The sequence below is a fragment of the Budorcas taxicolor genome, chromosome 5 (genome assembly GCF_023091745.1).
Source record: "Budorcas taxicolor isolate Tak-1 chromosome 5, Takin1.1, whole genome shotgun sequence".
NCBI lineage: Eukaryota > Metazoa > Chordata > Mammalia > Artiodactyla > Bovidae > Budorcas > Budorcas taxicolor.
Genome location: NC_068914.1, coordinates 25,959,389 through 25,984,218, shown reverse-complemented (window position 1 = coordinate 25,984,218; position 24,830 = coordinate 25,959,389). Strand labels below are relative to the sequence as shown.

At 36.3% G+C, this 24,830-nt stretch overlaps 1 protein-coding gene across 1 annotated transcript in view; it reads left to right on the top strand.

The window, feature by feature from the left end:
* Window positions 1–24,830, top strand: part of REEP3 (receptor accessory protein 3) — a 96,841-nt gene that overhangs the window by 29,991 nt on the left and 42,020 nt on the right. Inside the window, exon 2 of the mRNA XM_052640376.1 lies at window positions 18,896–18,968. Coding sequence (XP_052496336.1) covers window positions 18,896–18,968 — 73 coding nt within the window. The remainder of the gene's footprint in view (window positions 1–18,895; window positions 18,969–24,830) is intronic.

Here is a 24,830-nt window from a genome sequence, read left to right as displayed (position 1 = left end):
TTCCTGGTGGTGAAGATAAAATCCCCAGCAGAAGACTTGTTATTCCTCTGACCTGGTGACATGAGTCCCAAACCAATGGTTCAGCTTTGTGAAGGGTAAGAAAGTCACCAGGAATTTACAGCCCATCCCCCCAAATCCCCCCGCCAATAAAATAAACTCCATATGAACTAAACATATAGAGAGATACAAATATTTACTTGCTCTCAGCATAAGAAAGGCTTATCTGATATAAATGCAGACATTTAATACAAAGGTTCACAAATGTATAACATACTCATATTAGCAAAATTCATCAACAAAATCAGTATTAGTTAAGACAAAAAATAGACCCAAAAAAGGCCTAGAACCAACAATACTCCAGTTGTAAAGAGCACACCCAGCACCTATATCTTGGTTTCAGATATATTTCTCTAGTAAAAGAAATGTATTCTTGGAGAAATAGCTAATTGGAGCACTCCTTGGAGAAACAGCTAATTCTAGGAATGGGACAAGAAATATACAAGATGAACCTTGACCATCTTTTAGTATCACACAATAACAAAGTGTTCAAAAAACATAAAAATGAAAACAATGATGGGGGTGTATCAAAGGGACACAAAAGTCAACTAAAAGAGATCCCAGTGACCAAATCTAGAACAATTTGAGCAACAAAATAAAGTACTATTGTGTTAGAGCCCAAAATGTATAATAAATATCCATGAGTTCATACTGATATAAATGATGGTTTAATCAATGAATAGAAGAGAATAGAAAAATTTCCCATGCCGAAGAATCACAAATAATTTATGTAAATACTCTGCCCTCATAGAGGTGGAGCATAATTCTTCATTCCTTAAGTATATAGGCTGTATATAGTCATTTCCTTCCAAAAGGTATGGTATGGGAAGTGGGGCAGTGTTTTGGCAGGGAGTGTTTAGTAACCTTACCTGATAATTTCTTCTACAGCCACATGATCCAGGTTGTCATCAGTGATAAGGGTTGATCATATGTACCCTTGATAATGTCAGGAAAACGACACATTATCTTTGTGGTATTCCTCCCCAAACCCCTACCCTGGTACCAGTTGAGGGACATTATAAAAATTACTTGACCAGCAATCTTCAGAACTATCAAATCATAAAAAATAAGGTTTGGGAAACTTTTTGGGTTGCTTGGGGTGACATGGTGATTAAATGTCATGTCACAAATGGAGTGAGATTCCAGATGGTATCCTAAAATTTATTGTTTAGTTGCTAAGTCATGTCTGACTCTTTGTGATCCCATGGACTGTTGCCCATCAGGCTCCTCTGTCCATAGGATTTCAGAAACTAAGCAAATCTGAGTAAAATATGAACTTTAATTAATATATTGTTAATAGTTCATTAACTGTGCAAATGTACCATACTACTGTAAGATTTTTTTAATATAAATATATTTATTTTAATTGGAGGTTAATTACTTACACGTGTTCCTCATCCTGAACCCCCCCCCTCCCTTCTCCCTCCCCGTATCATCCCTCTGGGTCATCCCAGATACCAGCCCCAAGCATCCAGTATCATGCATTGAACCTGGGCTGGTGACTTATTTCATATATGATATTATACATGTATGGTACATGAGAACTGTCTGTTCTATCATTATAATTTTTTTGTAAATCTATAGTAAAATTAAATTTGTATTTTAAAAAAGTAAATTGAAGACATTATAACATTTTAGTCCTGATTACTGTGTCTCCTAAACAAGTGCATTCTTTTGTATAGCCACATGATTAATATCACCTAAGAAAATAACAATGATAAGATATTAACAGCTAAAGTACAGTCTGTATTCAAATTGCCCAAGTTGTTCTAATAATACCTTATGTAGCTGCATTGTTGTTTTACAAAGAACAACCAGAACAAAAATAACAACAGATTTCGATCAGGGATTACACATTGCATTTAACTGGCATTGTTTTTTTCTCTGTCTCCTTAACATAAAACAGTTCTCTCATGACAAGGAATTTTAACAACCCTTTCTTTTCAATGGACATATCAGCTGTCCTTTGTTTAATCACTTTTGTAATTTTTTTTTAGGGAGCAAAAAGCTATAAAGTCAGAATTGGTAGATTCTGTACCATTTCTCAAGAGTGGGAGTAGGATCATCCAAAAGTGCTGTCCTGAAACAGTGACATTTCCTGAGAGCCAGAGAGCTTGTTGGTGCCAAACTGTCAGGCTGGTTTCCTGCTATGAGTGATGTCAGGATTAAATGAGGCGGTGGTATAGTTCTTCTGGCACATGTTTGCTTTCTTTTTTCTGTTGATGAGTTGCCCAGGATAGTATAAAGTTCCCTCCTGTCTGATTTGCTTGTACAAAGAAAGTACTTAGACATCCTCTCATCAGCTGACCACCTCCGAGAGAACATAGAGACTATCTTTAGATGCTTTCACAATGTTTAATTTTTACGTTCTGGTGGTTCGATTTTTATGAGTTCTGTTATTGATTATTTGTTAAACAAAATAAGGAGACCAAACCTTCTCTAAACCTCATTAAACAAAGAGTAACGCGCAGGATGCCTATGAAAAGAGGGAGAGTTCTCAACATAAATAGAAAGATTGTTCTAGCTCTAAGGAGTGGCATGAGAAAAAGAAATTATTGAACTGGAAATAACAGGCCTATTAGATGTGAACAAGTGAAATGAAGGAAGTGGTTTAAGAAATATGAAAATAGACTGTTTTGATTTCCAAATCATCACACATTTAGTTTTAATTAAAAAGCAATGGGGACTTCACAGTGGTATCCTTATTTCTGGAATATACAGTGCCTGTCACAAAGTATGCCGTCGGTGCGATCTGTTTTTGTGTAATGGAGAGAAATTAACAGATTATTTGAAAGGAAAATAATTCAGTTCACTTTAGACTGGTTGGAGCCCAGGAGAGAGTTGCTATGCTTGTTTGTGAGGGCACTGTAGATGACTACAGTATGGATTGCACAGCAGATATGAATGCGCAGTGGGAGGACTTGGCAGCAATTTTAAATCTGAGTTCAATTCAGGGAAGTTCACTTGGAGGTCAGGATAGAACCCATGTTTATGGCTTTTCTTACTCATCTCCTTTTTATTTGTGTAGAGGCGTGTACTTCAAGAGAGGAAGTTTTCTCAACATATTCAGAAGTGGTTTATGTGCAATTTTTCTTCACCAGAAGCCTTTTTTAAACTTTAGATTACAGCCAAACTCTCCTTATCTTTAATGTTGATGGGGCTAATGCTGAGTTTGGGTTTTAACAGATCCTGTGTTTAAGGGGCTAAATAAAGAAATAGTTTCTCTGAGCTGAGAGTTATTCAAGAGTCAGGGGTTGGTCAGATGATGTGAGTAATTCTTAACTCCATCAAGTATAGCCACTTAACAATTTTGATAGGAATGTAGAGCATGTGAATGTTGATTAAACATGTCAATATTCCTTTTGTAGACTTTGTACACAGTCAAAAAATGGGTCTCATTTCTCCAAAGAAGACATACAGATGCCCAACAGGAACATGAAAAGATGCTCAGTGTCGCTAATTATTAGAGAAATGCAAATCAAAACTACCCTGAGGTATTCCCTCACGCTGGTCAGAATGGCCATCATTAAAATATCTACAAATAACAAATGCTGGCGAGAGGGTGTGGAGAAAAGGGAACCCTCCTACACAGTTGGTTGGAATGTAAATTCATACAGTTACTATTTGTGGAGAATAGTGTGAAGTTTCCTTAGAAAACTGGAAATAGAATTACCGTATGATCTGGCAGTCTCACTCCTGGGCACGTATCCAGAAAAAACTATAATCCAAAAGGATACATGCACCCCTTTGTTCATGACAGCAGTATTTACATTAGCCAAGACATGGAAGCAACCTAAATGTCCATTGACAGGTGAATGGATAAAGAAGATGTGATACACATATACAATGAAATACTACTCAGCCATAAAAAAGAATGAAGTAATACCATTTGCACCAACATGGATGAACCAACAGATTACCGTACTGAGTGAAGTAAGTCAGACAGTTAAAGACAAATATTGTATCACTCACATGTGCAATCTAGAATATGACACGGGTGAACTCATTTACAAACCAGAAACCGGCACGCAGACCAATGGTTACCAAAGGGAAAAGGGAGGAGGGGTAAATTAGGAATTTGGGATTAGCAAATACAAACTAGTGTTTATAAAATAAAATATATAAATAAGGGCCTACTATATAGAACAGGGAACTAACTATATTCACTATCTTACAATAAACCATAATGGAAAATAATATGAAAAAGAATTATATACATGTATGTATGGATATAAAAAACTGAATCACTTTGCTGTACAGCAGAAACTGGCACACTATAAATCAACTACACTTTAATAAAAATTTTAGAAAATGGGTCTCAGATATCTTTTTATATGTGACAGTAATACGTTAGTGGGTCACAATTCACAATTACTTAGATAACTTTGAACATTGATTTTCATTCAACTACTGATGTTGAAGATATATGCTAGGGGTTACACATTGTATGAATTACAGAGTTTTTTGGTATAGAGCAAAGAACACAGGTTTTAAAATTGGAAGTTCTATATTTTGCTTTGGCTTCGATACTTGGTGGGTACTTTATTCATAATATCATTGGTTTCTGAGCCTTATCTATAGAGATAGAACAATAATACCTATCCTATGTATGAGTTTCTTATTTGTAGTGACAATTAGAATGGAAAAATTAGACCTGGTAAACTGGCGAATGCTGTCGATTTTAGGAAACGTTGTCTTCTTTTAGTTATGTATGGCATTCTATACAGCACTGTCCACAGGAAGCCTAGTTCCTTGAGGGCCTCAAAAGCTGATGATTCTCTAGGATATTCTGTTTTGAGTTCAGCATTATTTTTGAATATTTTTCTTTAGCCTGGGTCTACCACACAGTAGGCCTGGTAGTTGGAGGGTGAGGTGATGGCCAGGGGAGAGAAGAGGATGATGAAGTACTAGTCTGATTTGCTGTGGATTGATTTCTTCCCTTTAGTGTTATCTTTAGGTTTCCTTTTAGAGTAGAAATTAGAGCTCTGAAGTAAAGTTAGAAGTTTAGCTCTGACGACATGAAAATTCCAAGCTTCATAGCTCTTGATGACTATAATTAAAACATGTATAAAGTCTTACAAAGGAATTTTTTTTTTTACTGTGTTTTTTTTTTCTCCTTGGCAGTTTTAAACTTGTATCACTGGTTAAAGTATTCAGGGTTGGGGCTTTTCTCATGGGCTTTTTATTCCTGATTGTAATTTTCATACTTTCTTTAAGACCACGTGTTTTACTAAGTGGGAATTCTCTACTAGAGAATTCTTAGCAACAGATCTTTTCTTAAAATTTGTATAATACAAAGTTATGTATTATTTTGCGGTAATCATGCATGAACTTCTGCTACTTGATGGCTGTTTAAACGGTAGCATAATGACTCATTTAGCAAGGATATACACAGATACATGGGTTATCACTGGACCCTGTACCAGCTGTAATCATTTGGCCATAAACAGGCACAAATTTATTATTTTCAAGGATTTACTAATTTTTACCACTTCATATAACTTTCTCCTTATAATCTCTTACCATTTATTTTAGTGTTTAAGTAAGGACGGAGTTTGGGAATAGTCAAGATAGCCTATAGTCATTTTCACATTACTTTTAAAAATACACTTTGACCTTAGCATATGAACTGCATATTGCTTAATCATAATCAGCTTTAATCCAAAACTAAAGTAACCTAATGTCGTCACACCTCAGTTTCTTGAAGATGCAGAATTCAGAAATTCAGATTCTTTGGCCCCACTTCCAAAGATTCTCATTCCCAGTTGTTCCTTGTATCTGGACAGATTTGGGAGCTTCTAAAGTGTTCTTGCCTGGAGAATCCCAGGGACAGGGGAGCCTGTTGGGCTGCTGTCTATGGGGTTGCACGGAGTCGGACACGACTGAAGCAACTTAGCAGCAGCAGCAGCAACAAACCATTTATAGAGAGCTTTTCAAATAGTTTAAGGGTTTAGGATTCCTCCGAGGATTCTACAATCAGTGAAACTAAATTGAATTCTCTAGGACAACTTAACGCATTTGCCTCATTTATTTGCATTCATCTCTTATTTTTTGATGATCCCAAGAAAGATTTCCTCTGAGGGGAAAAATACTACTTTGAAAAAATTCAGAAAACTACTGTTATAAAATAGATTGTTTCTAAAATTCCCTCTTGTTTAAGATTCTGATTTTATTCTAAAAACTCAAGAGTCTGTGTTAATGTTAGAGACCTAATCTTCAAACAGAATTGAACTATGATAAAGGGCAAAATACATTTGCCCTCTTTATCTTGCATGAAGCCTTTTATAAATATAAACTTGGTTGCCAGAATAGCCTGCCTTTTTGTTTTCACTAAATTCTGTGAATTCTTTCTACATATAGTATTTCATTGTCCTCCTGATAGAAGCACACTATAGTTTCACTTGGCTAAAAGACATATAGGCAGTGGAGTGCTGGGAATGCTTAACAATGGGAGCAAAGGGACTGATTCATAACATTTACCAATTTCCATGATGTAAATACTCCCAACAATAATAGCCTGTTTCACACTACCAGTGTGATGTCACCAAGCGTGGAGCTGGGACGAGACACCCACAGTACTTAGTATTTCCACTGTACACATAGAATAGCCATAAATAACTTCAAGAGCATAGCAAAATTGAATAAGATAATTAGGAAATGAGAAGTTTGAGTATTTACCATTTTGACTATTCATGTGTTTTCTATATTCAAATTAGTTGACCATAAGCTATTCTGGAAATTGTTTGCATGCTTCTTTGGTGAAATAGTGTTTCAAAATGGGAGATTTTTTACTTTACATTTTCTACTTTATTTTTTAGATTACCTATACATTTTAAACAACAAGAAAAACAGTATTTAAAAAGAAGCCCTCCAAAATATTTTAACATGTGGCTAAGTTGGGGAACCACCCATGGTTCCCAAACTCAGCTACCCAAACTAAACAATGCCTTTTTGGTTCTCTGGTACCAAGAGCTGAATTCTGTGCTTAGTCGTCGTGACCAGTACATTTTGACTATTTGTTTATGCTCTGTTGTGTTTTTTCAAATTATCTGAGAAATCATTTGCCAAATGTATATGTTAGAAAATAAAGAAAAATTAATTAAGACTAGGAAAAAATAGCAATCAAAATAGAAAATAAAAACCTTTGAATACAAGTACTGTATAAATATGCCAATCCTAAGGCTCATCATGATTGAACAACAAATTTTGCGTTATCGGCTTCCTGGCAACTAGTCGGTAGGGAAAAAAGGAGCAATATAATTCTTATCAGATAGAAGGTAGGGCATCATTTTTTCAAAGAAAGCTAAGTGCTGAATTCCAAGGTAAATCTCACATATGAGATTTAATATACAGGAATACCAATATAATACACAATGCTGTTAGTACTATTCCTCTGTTATTTATAGTCATGGGTTTCATAGGGCAGTTTCTTATACTGTACCTCAAGAAGAAACAAGAATGTATTATTAAAAAGTAATAATAAGTCCATTGAAGTGACTTTCCCTCAAAGAAGAGACGTGTGATGTTTAAGAACATAACCTGGTAGTTGAGCTTGATCCAAATTTAGGATGACACCACCTAGAGAAATAAAGGTTTAAAACAAGGATGGCCAAAAACAAAAAGGAAGGGCAAGTTAAATCCACTTAGCGTCTGTCCTTTGTTGTGAACTCATGTTGGTGCTGTGTTGACAAGTTTCCGAGACCAGGGTCGGCAGAAAAGAGTGCAGTGAATGCGTAGCAGTTTCTCTCTTGGTCACAGGAATGAACAGCTGGGAGACCTCCGCACGTTTACTATCCTTAGGCCAGGCTATTTTATGTTCATTTCACTGGTCTCAGTCTTCAGTGTAAAGTGAATTACAGGCAGATGGGGTTTGTTTATACTCTGTGATGAGGGCCTGGAATGTTTTATTTTGCATTGCTCTTTAAGACTGTACATGGTATCGTGTTAATTATGACTGACTCGCCATAACGAGCCTGGTACATCTGTCTTTCATCATTCTGATTTTCGATCCTATGTTTTGTTTCTTTAATATTAGCTATTCCATTTTAGTTAATCTCTCTTCTCATTGAGTTTCTCCTTTAATGTGATAGAACACTATAATTAACATTTTTTGTTTTTTTGGGAGCATGATTCTGAAAGCAGTGGAATAAGGAGAATTTGCCAACTGAGCAACCCCAGGTGCCAATGAGTATGGTCATATTACATATTGGTGTTATATGGTTTATTACCAGCAATAAGCTATTTGTTATGCTTACTTTTAACAAACTACAGTTACAATTCTATTATTAGAGCAGTAACTTGTAATACAAAGACAATTCAGGGAAAATTAAGATAGTTCTGAAATTAAATGTTAGCATCATTAACTATAATATTTGGGGATGTTTTCCTCTAAATATCAATTTATGTACCATGTGATTGTTCTAATCAATATATTATCTTAAAAACACGGTTCCTCCACTAGAAAAAATGCCTACCGGATCTCCTACTGTATTTTACTTGTTTGACTTTTTTGTTATTACATAGTCCTTAAATGGGTATTTTATACATTCCTTAAAAGAATATAAATTATGTTACTTTTCCAAAGAGCAATTTGGCAATATATATCAAAGATCTTCAAAATCTCAGCCCCTTTGACTTAGCTATTCCACTTGTACAATATGTCATTAGGAAATAAACAGTTTAAGTGTGGATTTTGCAGTGAGAATGCCTGACTTTGAATGTAGCCAATAAACTTACAAGATATTTGACAATGGATTTTTTTAAAACTTCTATAAGGCTCAGTTTTTGCATTTATAAAATAGGTATGAAAATATCACCTATCTCTAGGTGTTAATATGAGAACTAAGTTGAAATGATATCTCAAAAGTGTTTAATATCCTGCCTAATATAAAATGTTGATAAATAATTGCTATTAGTTGTCATTATAAAAAGACTTTTAAGGATAAAAATTTATGTGCTCTAAGATGTCAATTGATTATGTTTAAATTATGATATTTTATAACATAATTAGAACTTTTTTTAATATTGGTCTTTAAAATGTTAAGATAATATTGTAAGATTGTAGATAAACTTGTAAAGATAATGCCAAAATGTTAAGACTGGATCACTGTTAATTTTTAAAACTACATGGTATATTCTCTGACAATCATACCAATGTTTTCTTAGGTCTCCCAAGGCACTAGAAATAAAAACAAAAATAAACAAGTGGGACCTAATCAAGCTTACAAACTTTTGCACAGCAATGGAAACCATAAACAAAATGAAAAGACAACCTACAGACAGAGAAAATATTTGCAAACAGTGCAACAGACAAGGGCTTAATCTCCAAAATATAAAAACAGCTCATGTAACTCAACAACAACAACAAAAAACAACCCAATCAAAAAAATGGGCAGAAGACCTAAATAAACATTCCTCCAAAGACATACATATGGCCAATAGGCACATGAGAAGATGCTCAACACCACTAATTATTAGAGAAATGAAAATCAAACTTACACACCTGTCAGAATGGCCATCATTAAAAAGTCTACAAATAAGTGCTGGAAAGGGTATGGAGAAAAGGCAATCATCCTCCTTCAATGCTGGTGGCAATGTAAGTTGGTGTAGCCATGATGTAAAACAGTATGAAGCTTCCTCAGAAAGCTAAAAATAGAATTATCATATGATCCAGCAATCCACTCCTGGGCATATACCCAGACAGAACTATAATTCAAAAAGATGCATGTACCCCTATGTTCATAGCAACAGTATTCACAATAGCCAAGACATGGAAACAACCTACATGTCCATCAACAGATGAATGGATAAAGATGTAGTGCATATATACAAGGGAATACTACTCAACCATAACAAAGAACAAAATAGCATCATTTGCAACAACATGGGTACAACTGGAGATTATCATACTAAGTGAAGTAAGTCAGAAAGAGAAAGACAAATACTATATGGTATCGCTTATGTATGGAATTTAAAACATGACACAGATGAACCCATCCAGGAAACAGAAACAGACTCAGAGAGAACAAACCTGTGGCTGCCAGGAGGTAGGGGTGGAGGAAGGATGGATTGTGAGTTATAGGTTAGCAGATGCCAACTATTATATATAGAATGGATAAACAAGAGCCTACCTTATAGCACAGTAAACTGTATTCAGTATCCTTGGATAAACCATATTGTAAAGGGATATGAAAAAGAATACATGTATCTGTATAACTGAGTCATTTTGCTATACTACAGCAATGCAGTTCAGTTCAGTCACTCAGTCGTGTCCGACTCTTTGCGACCCCATGAATTGCAGCACTCCAGGCCTCCCTGTCCATCACCAACTCCCAGAGTTCACTCAGGCTCACGTCCATTGAGTCAGTGATGCCATCCAGCCATCTCATCCTCTGTCGTCCCATTCTCCTCCTGCCCCCAATCCCTCCCAGCATCAGAGTCTTTTCCAATGAGTCAACTCTTTGCATGAGGTGGCCAAAGTACTGGAGTTTCAGCTTCAGCATCATTCCTTCCAAAGAAATCCCAGGGCTGATCTCCTTCAGAATGGACTGGTTGGATCTCCTTGCAGTCCAAGGGACTCTCAAAAGTCTTCTCCAACACCACAGTTCAAAAGCATCAATTCTTCAGCGCTCAGCCTTCTTCACAGTCCAACTCTCACATCCATACATGACCACTGGAAAAACCACAGCCTTGACTAGACGGACCTTTGTTGGCAAAGTAATATCTCTGCTTTTGAATATGCTATCTAGGTTGGTCATAACTTTTCTTCCAAGGAGTAAGTGTCTTTTAATTTCATGGCTGCAGTCACCATCTGCAGTGATTTTGGAGCCCCCCAAAATAAAGTCTGGCTCTGTTTCCACTGTTTCTCCATCTGTTTCCCATGAAGTGATGGGACCAGATGCCATGATCTTCATTTTCTGAATGTTGAGCTTTAAGCCAACTTTTTCACTCTCCTCTTTGACTTTCATCAAGAGGCTTTTTAGTTCCTCTTCACTTTCTGCCAAAAGGGTGGTGTCCTCTGCATATCTGAGGTTATTGATATTTCTCCCGGCAGTCTTGATTCCAGCTTGTGCTTCTTCCAGCCTAGCGTTTCTCATGATGTACTCCGCATATAAGTTAAATAAGCAGGGTGACAATTTTTTTTAATTGAAGTATAGTTGATTTACTACAGCAATTACAACATTGTAAATCTACTATACTTTAATTTTAAAAAACTAGCTGATAGAGGGATTTGTTGTATTAACACTATTCTAATTGTGTGTGGCTTTATTTTTCATTTTTTAAATTATTTATTTTTGGCTGTGCTGGTTCTTTGTTGCTAGGTCTTTTCTCTAGCTGTGGCATGCAGAGGCTACTCTTCATTGCAGTGCCTGGGCTTCTCATTGTGACGGCTTCTCTTGGTGCCGAGCCTGGACTCTAGGCCATGCAGGCTTCAGCAGTTCTGACACGTGGTTCCTGGGCTCTAGAGCACAGGCTTAGTAGTTGTGGCACACGGGCTTAGTTGCTCTGCGGCATGTGGAGTCTTCCTGGATTCAGGGATCAAACCCGTGTCTGCTGCATTGGCAGGCGGATTCTTTACCACTGAGCCACCAAGGAAGCCCTTTCAGTGTTTTTAAAAGAATGACAAGAGTAATAAAAAAGGAAGTTTAAATCCTTGGAATTAGTGCTTTTGTAATTTGTTTAAATGTTAAATTGATCAGTTTTTTGTTAAAATATTATTGATGCATTTTTAAAAGTTTGAAAGACTTTGATATATCAGGCTTGTGAAAAGTTTTGTAAAAATTGTAACAAATACATTTATAAAAGAAAGATGATTTATTCAGTCATGGAATTTCTTGGTGATTTTTATTGTCTTTTTAGTGCTTTTGTATATCTTCCAAAAATTCTGCAATAACTTCGTTTTTAGAATCTTAATCAGAAAAGTATTTAACCAGTTTTTATATGAATTGATCCTTAACTTTTATGCTTTGATGACATTAATTCTAGTATTGAGCGCACCCTTATTCATTGCTTCTTAGATTGCCCTTTGAACATGTAATTTTCAGACAATTTTGGTGGAAGTTGGATTGTGTCTTAACATCTGTCCAGAAGATAGCTATTTCAAGTATTTTTCATATATGAAAAATGATACAAGAACCATCCTCACTACTGCATTCCCATAAATTTTATTTCCTTTTTTAAGCAGTGTTTTTCAGCATAGTCAGTGTTCATATAGGCAACTTTACCTTAATGGGAGGAAAGGGTATTATGAGTATTTTGGCAAAGTTCTCGCCTCTTTAGGCAAAAATAAGATTAAGAGGAAATAAGCAACTATTTCTTCCTGCCTCTGTAACTGAAATGATATTCATATTTATAGGTCAACTTTATTTGTAGTAAATACTCCCTTTCTAAACTGTAAGTTTATCTTGTAGGTGGCCTTCTAAAATAAACTTTATTTGCTTTTGTACACTATGTCCTCATGGTTTGGCTTTATGCGTGACCTCCCAGGTTGCAAACATCTACAATAGAGCCCAATATTAAAGGAAATGAACCCAAAAAATAACTGAGAAAATATTACAATGTTAGTAATAAATTATCCAATATATTCTCATTGGAGCAATAAATTATAATATGAACAGTGGTGGTCTTTAAAAATTGTCCCACTATTCACTAAGACATTTAATCTTTTCCATGTTCCAAATGAAATACATTATTGGTTTCTACTCTTTACAACATTTAGGTGTTAGGGACATAATATTTGTTCATTTGACTGGTTCTGTTCAATACAGAGGTTAAAAAAATAAAGGCAAAACACCTGTATGCATAGCACCAAATCTTACTATATGTAAGAAAATTATTTTCAAAGTCAGTTATGTATACATTAATACAAACAATCTAAAATAGAGTATGCTAAAGGAAAAACGAGTAATGCTAACAAATTCTAAAATTCACAATAAAAGTAATTTAGAAGTCTCTGGAAGAGGTGGGATCCTGATGGGAAAAAGTTAATTAAGCCAGGGAAAAAAAAATGAAAGAAAGGAGAGGAGGGAAGGGAGGATAAGGAGGGAAGGAGACATTGCAGGCAGGAAGCACACACTCCAGGACTGAAGTAGAAATACAAGAGGCATATTAAGGAAACCATGCTGGAACAGATGATTCATATAAGGCAGTGGTTTTCCAAATTACGTTCTGATGAGTCCCCACATGGACCGGTTGGCAAGCAGGTGAAGAGGCCAGCTACTAAAGTCTGTAAGCAAGGCAGTACAGCAGGTGTGTTAGGAAGACTGATCTGGCAGTGGAGCCAGAAGCGGTGTCGGGAAAACCACTGAGTAAGTCAGATGAGATGGCACAAGTCCAGATGTATCACTGGCCACTGGTATATAAATAAAAGAGAATGGATGCATGGGTGCTCCCCGAGGAGAAACCTGAGTAACAGATTGAATGTGTGATATAGCCGGGGAAGGAGAAATAAAAGATTCATACACTGACAGTGATGGAGAAGTTCATGTTGAATTTAAACCCAGCTACTAGTACTAGGTTGTATGAGAATATGGAAGATAATATGTTGATTGTGTCCCAGTTGTGAAAGGAAATACAAAGTAGACTGAAATGATTAACTTGAGTATGTAAACTTTATCTGCGGTGGCTGACGGTGGGATTATACCTTAGGTTGGCAGTGGGGATGAACCCATAGCAGACCTGAGAGCTGTGTTCTCGTTTACACCTCAGGTGCTAAGTCAGCTGATTGCTTAGAAACCACTAAGGTGGAAAGCCTCTGTGCCTTGTAACGTGCCCGTGTTAAACTGAAACGCCCTAGGCTCTGTGGCACAGCTAAAAGTCTCATAGCCAGAGTCTGGGAATTGGCTTCTGGTGAGGTAGCATTCACAGGGTAGTAGTATTAGATAACGGAGAGTATTAATGATGCGGCTTTCAGTTGGTGAGGATAAAATCCCGAGCAGGAGAAGACTGCTCAGACCTGGTGACATGAGCCCCGAACGCGTGGTTCAGCTTTCTGAAGGATGACTCACCAGGGATTTATAGCCCATCCCCCCTCCCTCAGATAAACTATAAATGCACTAAAAATCTGTCTTTCTCTGTATCTCTCATATAAAGATATATTCACTTGCTCTCAGTCTAAGAATGCATATTTAAATGGAAACACTTATTTGAAAGTCCTTAAATTAGTATGTGTTATGGGCTGAATGGTGTCCCTCTCCCAAAACTTGTATGTTGAAGTCTTAACGTCCAATAATCTCAGAATGTGACTGTATTTGGAGATAAGATTAAAGAGGCAAGTAAGCTAAAATGAGGTATTCAGAGTGGGCCGTAATCCAATATGACTGGTATTCTTACAAGAAGAAGAAGGGATTAGGACACACACAGAGACCAAGGTATGATATGAGGACACAGTGAGAATGTGACCACCTGCAATCCAAGAGAAAGACCTCAGGAAAAAACTAAACTAGCCCACACCTTGACCTTGGACTTCCAGCCATCAGAACTATGAGACGATAAACATCTGTTGTTTTAACCATCCAGCCTGTGGTATTTTGTTATGGCAGCCCTGGCAAACATAATACATTATGTATTTGAGCAAACTTCATAAACAAAATCAAAAGATAATAACCTAGAAAAATACTGGCTAACATACAAAACACACAAGGCCCTTGAATCACCTACACTCCAGTAACAATGAGCACACTTAGCACTCAGATCTTAAATACCAGACAGTCTTAAATACCACTGTCCAATAAAGGAAACCAAGGCTCCATGGAGAAGTGGCTGATTCTAGGAATGCAACAGGAATTATTACATGGTATGAGCCAGGTCCATTTTATAGTGCCAGAAAGTAATTAGTAATTGCTTAAAAAAACAGTCCCTCCCAATTATAGAGGTATATCAAAGGGATGCAGGAACTAACTGAAAGATCTCCCAACGTTCAAAGCTTTGGAGTAACAAATAGATTAAAACCTAAAAAGTGTAAAATAAACATACAAGTACATATTGATGTAAATAAATTATTGAATAAATGGCTGGGGAATAATAGACAAATCTCCCATGCAGAAGAATTCCAAATAATTTATATAGCTACTCCACCCTCAAGGAGGTAGAAATCAGCTCCTCACTCAAGCATGGCCTGTGCATTGTGACTTCCTTCCCAAGACTACAGCATGGAAAGCATCGCAGGGCGGGGAGGAACCTACAATGGCAAATCGAACAGACACTGCTTCAGCCTGGTGTTCAGGGCTGACGAAACAGTGATAAGTCACGCTACTAGTATGTGCCCTTGATATAATATGATGTGATAGAACTGTGCTTCTGTGATTTTCCTCACCAAAACCCATACCGTATCTAATCATGAGAAAAACATCAGCAAATACCTGTCGAGCAGTTTCCTACAGTGTTCAGTTCAGCCGCTCAGTCGTGTCCAACTCTTTGCGACCCCATGGACTGCAGCACGCCAGGCCTCTCTGTCCATCACCAACTCCCGGAGTTCACTCAAACTCATGTCCATTGAGTTGGTGATGCCATCCAACCATCACATCCTGTGTCATCCCCTTCTCCTCCTGCCTTCAGTCATTCCCAGCATCAGGGTCTTTTCAAATGAGTCAGCTCTTCCATCAGAATACATCAAAGTATTGGCATTTCAGCTCCAACATCAGTCTTTCCAATGAATATTCAGGACTGATTTCCTCTAGGATGGACTGGTTGGATTTCCCTGCAGTCCAGGGGACTCTGCAGAGTCTTCTCCAACATCACAGTTCAAAAGCATCAATTTTTGGAGCTCAGCTTTCTTTATAGTCCAACTCTCACATTCATACATGACTACTGGAAAAACCATAGCCTTGACTACTTTGTTGGCAAAGTAATATCTCTGCTTTTTAATATGCTGTCTAGGTTGGTCATAACTTTCCTTCCAAGAAGTAAGCGTCTTTTTTAATTTCATGGCTGCAATCACCATCTGCAGTGATTTTGGAGCCCCCAAAAAATAAAGTCTGCCACTGTTTCCCCAATTTATTTGCCATGAAGTGATGGGACTGGATGCCATGATCTTAGTTTTCTGAATGTTGAGCTTTAAGCCAACTTTTTCACTCTCCTCTTTTACTTTCATCAAGAGGCTCTTTAGTTCTTCTTCACTTTCTGCCGTAAGGCTGGAGTCATCTGCATATCTGAGGTTATTGATATTTTTCCTGGCAATCTTGATTCCAGCTTGTGCTTCATCCAGCCCAGCGTTTCTCATGATGTACTCTGCATAAATAAGCAGGGTGACAATATACAGCCTTGATGTACTCCTTTTCCTATTTGGAACCAGTCTGTGGTTCCATGTCCAGTTCTAACTGTTGCTTCCTGACCTGCATACAGATTTCTTAAGAGGCAGGTCAGGTGGTCTGGTATTCCAACAGTGTAGTTGATCTGTATTCCTCAAAACTGTCCAGATCATTTCCCAAGGAGTCTGAGAAATTGTTACCGCCAAGAGTCCTAAGGAGGGAAGACAACTAGCTATAAATATGCTATCTTTAATGGGATCCTGGGACAGAAAAAGGATGCTAGGTAAAAACTGTAAGAAATCTGAATAAAGTACAGACTTTGTGAAAGTCACTCAGTCATGTCTGACTCTGTAACACAATGGACTATAACCCACGGACAGGCTCCTCTGTCCATGAAATTCTCCAGGCAAGAGTACTGGAATGGGTTTCCATGCCCTTCTCCAGGGGATCTTCCTAACTCAGGGATCAAACCCAGGTCTCCCACATTGCAGGCAGATTCTTTACCATCTGAGCCACCAGGGAAGCCTGGACTTTAGTTAATAATATAGTTTAAATGATTTATTAATTATGACAAATATACCATACTCTGATACAAGGTAGTATTAATAGGACTAACTCAGTGTAGGCTATTGGGAACTATCTATACTATCTTCTCAACTTTTCTGTAAAAATAAAACTAGTCTAAAACTCTATTTTAAAATAAACCAAAAAGGAAAGTAGACAACAGAATATCATACACTTCAAGTATCAGAAAACCAGTGAACACTTGGGAAAAAACTCATACTTTAACTATTAAAACATATGAGATGATGATGTATCTCTTATTTAGCTGGCAAGCTTTTTTAAAAAATCATGACACACACGATTGGCAATGTATAGGAATGTAAAGTAGAACTCCATCTCTGCAGGGCATATTCAGTAATAGGCAAAAATGTCTATACTTTTTGAAGCAGCAACATCACAACCAAGAAGTGAATATCTGTGTGCACAGAAATTTTTTTTCTATTATGTGCAATAGTGTGAAGACACCTGGTACAAGCTGCTCAAGCTAATATGGGAAGCACTTCCTCTAAGTTTCCACACCCCACCTGGGAACTTCTTGGAAAAAAGTTTTTTAATGACTGGTCAACCTATCTATACCTGTGATCCAAGGATAAGAAAAATGGCCTAAAAATATGAGCTCTTTATTGACATAGGATAGGAAAGTGGACTGAAGTTCCCTTATGTCCAAGACTTTTTCCTATAATCAACATCCTGGGGCTGATCAAACTAAGACCCCTACTTCCCCAGAGGGACAATCCCTGCTGGGACCAATCTGCCCTTGTTATCAGGGCCAATTTGAGCACTATCTGGTCTAAATTTTGGCTATGAAACTATGACCACAGAAAAATACAATTTTTGACAGTGTGGTCACAATATTATTTAGACTACAGAGAAAGTTTGAAGAAAATTCCTTTTTAGAATTCTTTCCCTGAGGAAATAACTCCTCCTGTGCCTTAAGAAAGGCTTCCCAGATGGCACTAGGGGTAATGAACTTGCCTGCCAATGCAGGAGCCACAGGAGACACTGGTTCGATCCCTAGGTTGGGAAGATTCGCTGGAGGAGGGCTGGCAACCGGCTCCAGTAGCCTTGCCTGGAGAATCCCTGTGGACAGAGGAGCCTGGCAGGCTACAGTCTATCGGGTCGCAAAGAGTCAGACATGACTGAGTGACTAAGTACAGCACAATAGCAGAAATCTGGAAATTAACCAAAAGCCTATAAATATGGGACTGTTAAAATAAACCAGGCAAATATCAATATGGAATGTAGTGAAGATATCAATACTGTAGACTAATATTTGAAGAGAAAAATTCCATGATATATTACGTGAAAATGCCAATGTGTACTGTGTCATGTCATTTCTGTGTCTATACACACACACACACACACACACACTCCTTGGATCTAGTGAAATAATTTAATGCTATCTGTTAGAATTAAATCCTGTTAGTAATTGTCATAAAGTGCTTTGAGTTATTTTAATATATATTATAGTAAATATATCAAATATTGTTTCACAACACTGTCATAATTAGAAATCAGAGTGAAAGACCACTTTTTCCATTATCACAAATTGTGTGTGTGTATGGAAACATTATGTCTGTTTTAGGTTTGCATCCCATGGATAAAAAATGGGATTTGCATACAGTAAAGTGTTGCCTGTGGTAATTTCTGACTCGTAGGCTGAGGACAATTTTTATTTTACTTTCTGCAATTTTGCACAAATTTTGCACAAATAGTTCCATTTTCCAAAATGTTCGGGATCCACAGAATATTTTTTGTGGAATAAAAGATTTTAAATGGCCATTTTTAAAATAAATCTTTTGTTCCTATAAGCCTGTGTAAAATATTGAAACTATCCTTTTGTTTTCAAAAAATATTTTTTTCCTTTGCTTTTCTGAGTGGCTTTAGTTTATACACCAAGGTTTTGTATACATTTACACCGTCATGTATTTTCCATGTACTGTCTACTTTTCTATCAGGTGAAATTTTCATGAGCTGTTAAAACCATTGTTATGTTTGATTCATCTTCTTGCACTTTTTGCTTTTAGGTTGGTGTTTGGAATGCTTTATCCTGCATATTATTCATACAAAGCTGTGAAAACGAAAAACGTGAAGGAATATGTAAGTATAGTTTTGTGAGTGATCAATTCTAGTTGAATGTTTCCACTGTATACAATACTAGAAAAACATTATTTTAGAAACAGCTGGAATAATGTTTGGGGTTAAAAATGTTACATAAATGTGATGAAGTTCGTCTTTTTTTAAAACTAATTTTGAATATAATTCCAAAGTGAAGTTTCAAAAATAGTTTGCTGTCAGTTGGCATTTAAACAAGTATGATTCCCGAATGAGTCATTGCATCTCTAGTCAACCTCCAGTAAAATAAGAGGTTGGGAAATTGTCTGTTTTTCAGTCTTATAAATGTATAGGTTTACGTGGAATATCTCTATGGCCCCAGAATCTTTTCCTTCCTTCATAGGCATTTGTCATCTTCTAATTGATTAAATATCTTACGACTACTGACCATTACAGTCTTTTTCTCTTCTTGAATCATGGTATGCTATGATTTCCTCTTCAGTCATCAATCTTTCTTTTCTCTTTCACTTTCCTCTTCCCCATCTTTTAGCTGTTGTTTTTTATTTTACTTTCATTAATTTTTAAATGTTTATTGTAATAAATTCTTTAAATATTGTTTTATGGTACTGGCATACTTTAGTTTTTAGATACAAGCACTTTTCTTCAGTTAACAAGTGCTTCTCAAGCTACTTGTGATACAGGACCACTTTGGGTTTTGTGTTGTTTTTAATAATTTCCATTATGTCATAGACCAATACTTTTAAAAATAAATTTTAAAAGTAATCACTAGAAAAATCAAGTCAAATTCCAAAAACATACAAAATACTACCCAAACTTTTATTATTAGATGTAGTAGATCTGAAATTATTGTCAATTTTATATTTAAAGCAAAACAGTAACACTCCACAACCTTGCACTAGTACACACACAACACTTTGCCTTATGGTGTCATATTTTAATTGGAATTCTGCTTTGAAAGATAAAAACAAGACTTGCTCTTCATTTCTAAACACCACAAAAATATATGCTAGGAGTATTCAACTTGCTACTAATTAACTGTACTGGCTGATACAATCCTCATTTGAAAAGTTTATGATAGTGTGATTACACAAGATTTTTTTTTTCTGAATCTACTTTATTGTATATTTGAAGTACAGGGTGATATGTTCCTCAGCTCTTACCTGTGAAGTATTATAAACCTAGAATAAACAATAACTGGTATACCTGAGTGTCTCTGTGTATATATCTGTGAAGTGTTCTCACTCCCCTCCCAAATGTACAACGTTTTTGTTGGAAAAAAATTACAAATTGAAAATGAAGTTCTCATGAGGACCTTGTCAGCAGGCACACAAATGCCATTCCTTAATAAAAGATAAGAATATAGCAAAAGGAAATATAAAAGTATGTATGTGTTAGTCGCTCAGTTGTGGTCAACTCTTTGCGACCCCACAGACTGTAGCCCACCAGGCTCCTCTGTCCATGGAATCCTCCAGGAGAGAATACTGGAGTGAGTTGCCACTTCCTTCTCCAGGGGATATCCCCAACCCAGAGATTGAACCCAGGCCTCCTGCATTGAAGGTGGATTTTTTACCATCTGAACTACTAGGGAAAAGTATAACAAATTACAATGAAAAGAGGCCCTTACGTGTAAATTAATGATAGAAGGGCAGGAAAAACAGTATTATTCAGGGATTGACCTAAGAACCATTATGACAATATTATTACATTTCTTACTATGCGTCAATTTAATTTTGTTAATGTTTTTAAGGACTTAGAAACATAGATTTTTACTCCCTTAATACAACACTCAAAATTTTACTACTGCAGTATTCTATAAATTTGGTGTTAGTAAGAATGGTCTAATTCTCAAATTTTAATTCTGCTTCATAAATTAAAGGAATTTAACCTATGGAAGAGAATCCATTAACATTCTTATTCAAACTGTTGGAAAAACTTTAAGACTTGACATGTGCTTATATATTTATATATACACACCTACTACATACACACATATTTGGATATATACTTCACATATTACCTTGGACATCTTTTTAGAGATTAACTCATAAAACAAGGAAAGAATTATCTGTACATAATTTTGCTACAGTATTATGACTCTGGAACAAGTGTCTTTAACCATCCCTTTGGGAATATCGGAATCATGAGTGATTGAAGGGAAACTGGGGAAGCAAAAAGGCAGGTGGCTGGAGTTGTTTTGATGATTACATGGTAATCAAATCTGCTTCACAAATTAAGCAAGAGCTAGAGTGAAACGGAAAAACAGTCAGGCACAGGCACTGAAATGAGAAAGGCAGGAATCTGCTTTTGACACGGAAGTGTGACACTGCTGTAAGACCTCCTGGGGACCAAAGCGTCTGCCATCAAGTCTGCTGGAGAGACTAAGCAGAGATATCATACTAGAAAAATAACATCTTAATGTTTACGTAATTTCTACCCATTTCAAAATACTTGTGTGTATTATTATTTCCAGTTGCTACTACAACAGTTGCCACACATTTACTGGCTTAAACCAAAGCCAGTCTCAGAAGTCAGAAATCTGAAATGGATCCACAGGCCTCATTCATTTGGGAAACTAGGGGAAAATCAGTTTCCTTACCTTTGCTAGCCTCTACAGGCGGCCCATACTCCTTGGCTTACGGCTGTATTCCTCCAGCTTCAAAGCCAGAAACATGGGACTGAGACCTCCTCAAGCTGGTATCTCTCTAGTTCTCCTGAGATAAAAGAAGGTTCTGAAGTCCTCTTCCCCTAAAAAAGACTCGTGACTACATTGGACTCCCCTGAGTAATCCAGGCTCCTCGCCCCATCTGAGGGTCAGCCGATTAGCCACCTGAATTCCACGTGCAGCCTGATTTCTCCTCTAACACTCAACCTGACATATTCGCAGGTTCCAGGGATTAAGACAGGGCCATCTTTGGAGGAGGGAGATGTTATTCTTCTGCCTAATACAATATCTCAGTGGCCCTCACTCCAATTCCATAAAGTAGTAAGGGATATTGGACTATTACAGGCTCAGTGAAGTGAATTAACTTGCCCAGGGTCACATGAATCATTAAGGAGGAAAGGTATCAGATTAGAAAATAAATGAGGATTTTTCTCACTTGAAAAGCAAAAAAAATGAAACAGCTTTCAGCACCAACCAGCAAATATGCCTGTGATTAATTCCAAGGTGGATCTTCAGAAACCCCACTAATATGGATATTTTCCAAGTAGAGCAGTGAAATAGCTTAACCAGTACAAGGGCAGGACCCATAAGCATCTAAACCGACTGTAAAATGATTAAAGATAAAATGAGTTTTTGAAAGTTCTGTATGGTCTTGGCAGTTCTTTAAATATTTCCAGCATAAATTTATTTGTGACAAAAATTTTGAGTATCATTTTCTTAGTGAACTTCACCTAAACTTAAGTCATCCAATTTTACCCCTGATTTATAGCAATTTTATCAAAACTCTCTTCTCACAGAGTTTTCTTGTAATCCCATCCAAATCTGTTTTTTATCTGGTAGTTTCTTAATAAAAGTAACTTTCTTAAAATTTCCCTGTTATATTCTTAATAGCCTTTTATACCATCTGTAATATATTTTTTGTATGTATTTGTGTTTATTTTCCCCACCAGATAAGCTCCAAAGAGAGTTTTGTTAATTGCTATATTCCTATACCTAGAACAGTACAAGTTACATAGTAGGTACTCAATATTTTTTTAATGAGTAAAGAAGGAAGAAGAGTTGACTTCTAAGTATCTAACAAATCTTAAATGGTATTTACAAGAACATGTCCCTTTCTTCAATGGATGGATGTAGTTTCTCAGCTTTGATTCTGCTCGTTAAGGAGTACACAGACCAGTCTGACTTATCCCTAAGTCCAGTTATTCTGTGATGTTTGGTTAATACCTAAATTCTACTGATATCTACTTCAAAATTATTCTCAGAAAGCAAACATTTTTGGTTAATTTACTTCTTCCCACCCTAACTGCTACCATTGTCTTTAAGGCTGCAAATATTGTAAATTGCACCTGATAAAACAGATGCTGTATTCAAATCAAAACAAATGCAAAGAGCTGTGTATTCTGGCAATCTTCCTCTCTTCCTTTGCCTATTTTTAAAACGGAGCTTTCCTAGGATATAATTTCCTGTATAGTGTGGCAGCTATGGCCTACTTAAAGTCTTTCAGTCTTGCAGTAATTGAAATGTAAACTTACTGAAGAATTAGTATGGTTTTGCAATTTTTTTCAAGCCTAGACCGTCTCACGACTTGAAAATGGAGTGTTTACTTCCAAGTTGTGTATAATTGCTGTAGCTTTTCTAGGAAACCAGTGTTCTTATTCTAAGAATGTTGGGGAAAGTGGCAATGAAAAGACTGGGCAACAGTGCTTAGAAATCACAGACGTTTGGTCCTGAGATTTACTGTGAGCAAGAACAAAGAACAGGGGAAACTCTGGGAGATTACTTTCTGAAAGGCCCTCCAAAATCCTGTTGACTTAGTTTTTGAAAGTGACCTAATTTTTGACTGAATATTTGGGTGATATGAAGCTGAACAAATATGCCACATGCTTGTCATTTGGTAAAATCTTAAGTTGCCTACTAGTTCTGTTTGTTAGAAATTTGTCTACCAGTTATAAACGGGAAAAATGTAGTAAAGAAACTTTGCTGTCAAACATGTTCCCCAGGCATCTTTTCATATTTTGGACTAAAAACACTTATTTGTTTGAAGGGTTTTAATAATTTGTGAAGTATGAAAATTTGACAAAGGGATTTTTAAAAATTTTATCTATTTTTAATTGAAGGATAATTGCTTTAAAATATTGTGTTGGTTTCTGCAATACATCAAAAGGGTTTTTTTTAATTTTTTGAAAATTAGTTTTATCAGGCTGCATTCCTGTTTATTTTTTATTGTGATCTACTTTTAATTTACTTTTTGTTTTTAATCAAAGCTTTACTTATTTATACTTTTAAAATCAGACAGTTGTCCAAGGCTTATTATGTAAAACAACAGTTCCCCACCTTCCTCATCTCTGTTTCTAACTTTCAAGGAAACTACTTTCAGTTCTTTTATCCAAATCCATTAGTATTTATTTATACATCTAAATACATGCTTGTATGGCTGTTTCTTAATTTTTCAGATGTATCTCATCAGTTGACTTCCTTCTGTTAGAGATGATTTATAAGTTACCCAATGTCTCTATATACTTGCATAATTTCCAGTATCATTAGAATATAATTTGAGTTGGATCACTATTCAGTATTTACATTATTGAGGCTAAATTAGAAAAAAGCAATAGAGTCTAGAGATAAAGAACTAGGTTCCTTGGCTTATCACCTTGGCCCTGTGCCTTACTAGCTCTATCTTTGAATGGGTTATTTTTTTGCCTCACTTTCCTGATCTGGAAAAAAAGTACAGTAGTGGTACTTGCCTCCTCAGGTGGTTGTGAGGATTATATGAGTTAATGCAACAAAGCATTTAAATGAGTGCCTATTATATAAGGTTTTCAGCATGGAAACACCATTTGCATCTGATGTCTACAGTAACCTGCCATGACCATTCTTTTTCTTCAGAGTAATTTGTTATTTGTTATCTTGTTTTTCTGTTTTGTTTTGTTTTGTTTCGCTTATTTGGCATTCTCTGTTCTCCTTGCTTATTTAGACCCAAACTCTGTGATAGATGTGTGAATTTCCTCTCAGTGCATTCTCATCCATTAGATATTCTAGACTGACTCTTAGATGCTCAGGTTTCTTAATCTCCTGTTTTCCTCTTTCTTCTTTTACTTCCTCATTTTGATGCATGCCTTTCTTCCCAAGAAGGCTTTTTGAGAGGTGTGGTTTTTTTTGGTGTTTTTTTTTTGGAGATGAAAGTAGGCTAAAAGTATTTTCCTTCAGAATTTTGTCTTTTAACT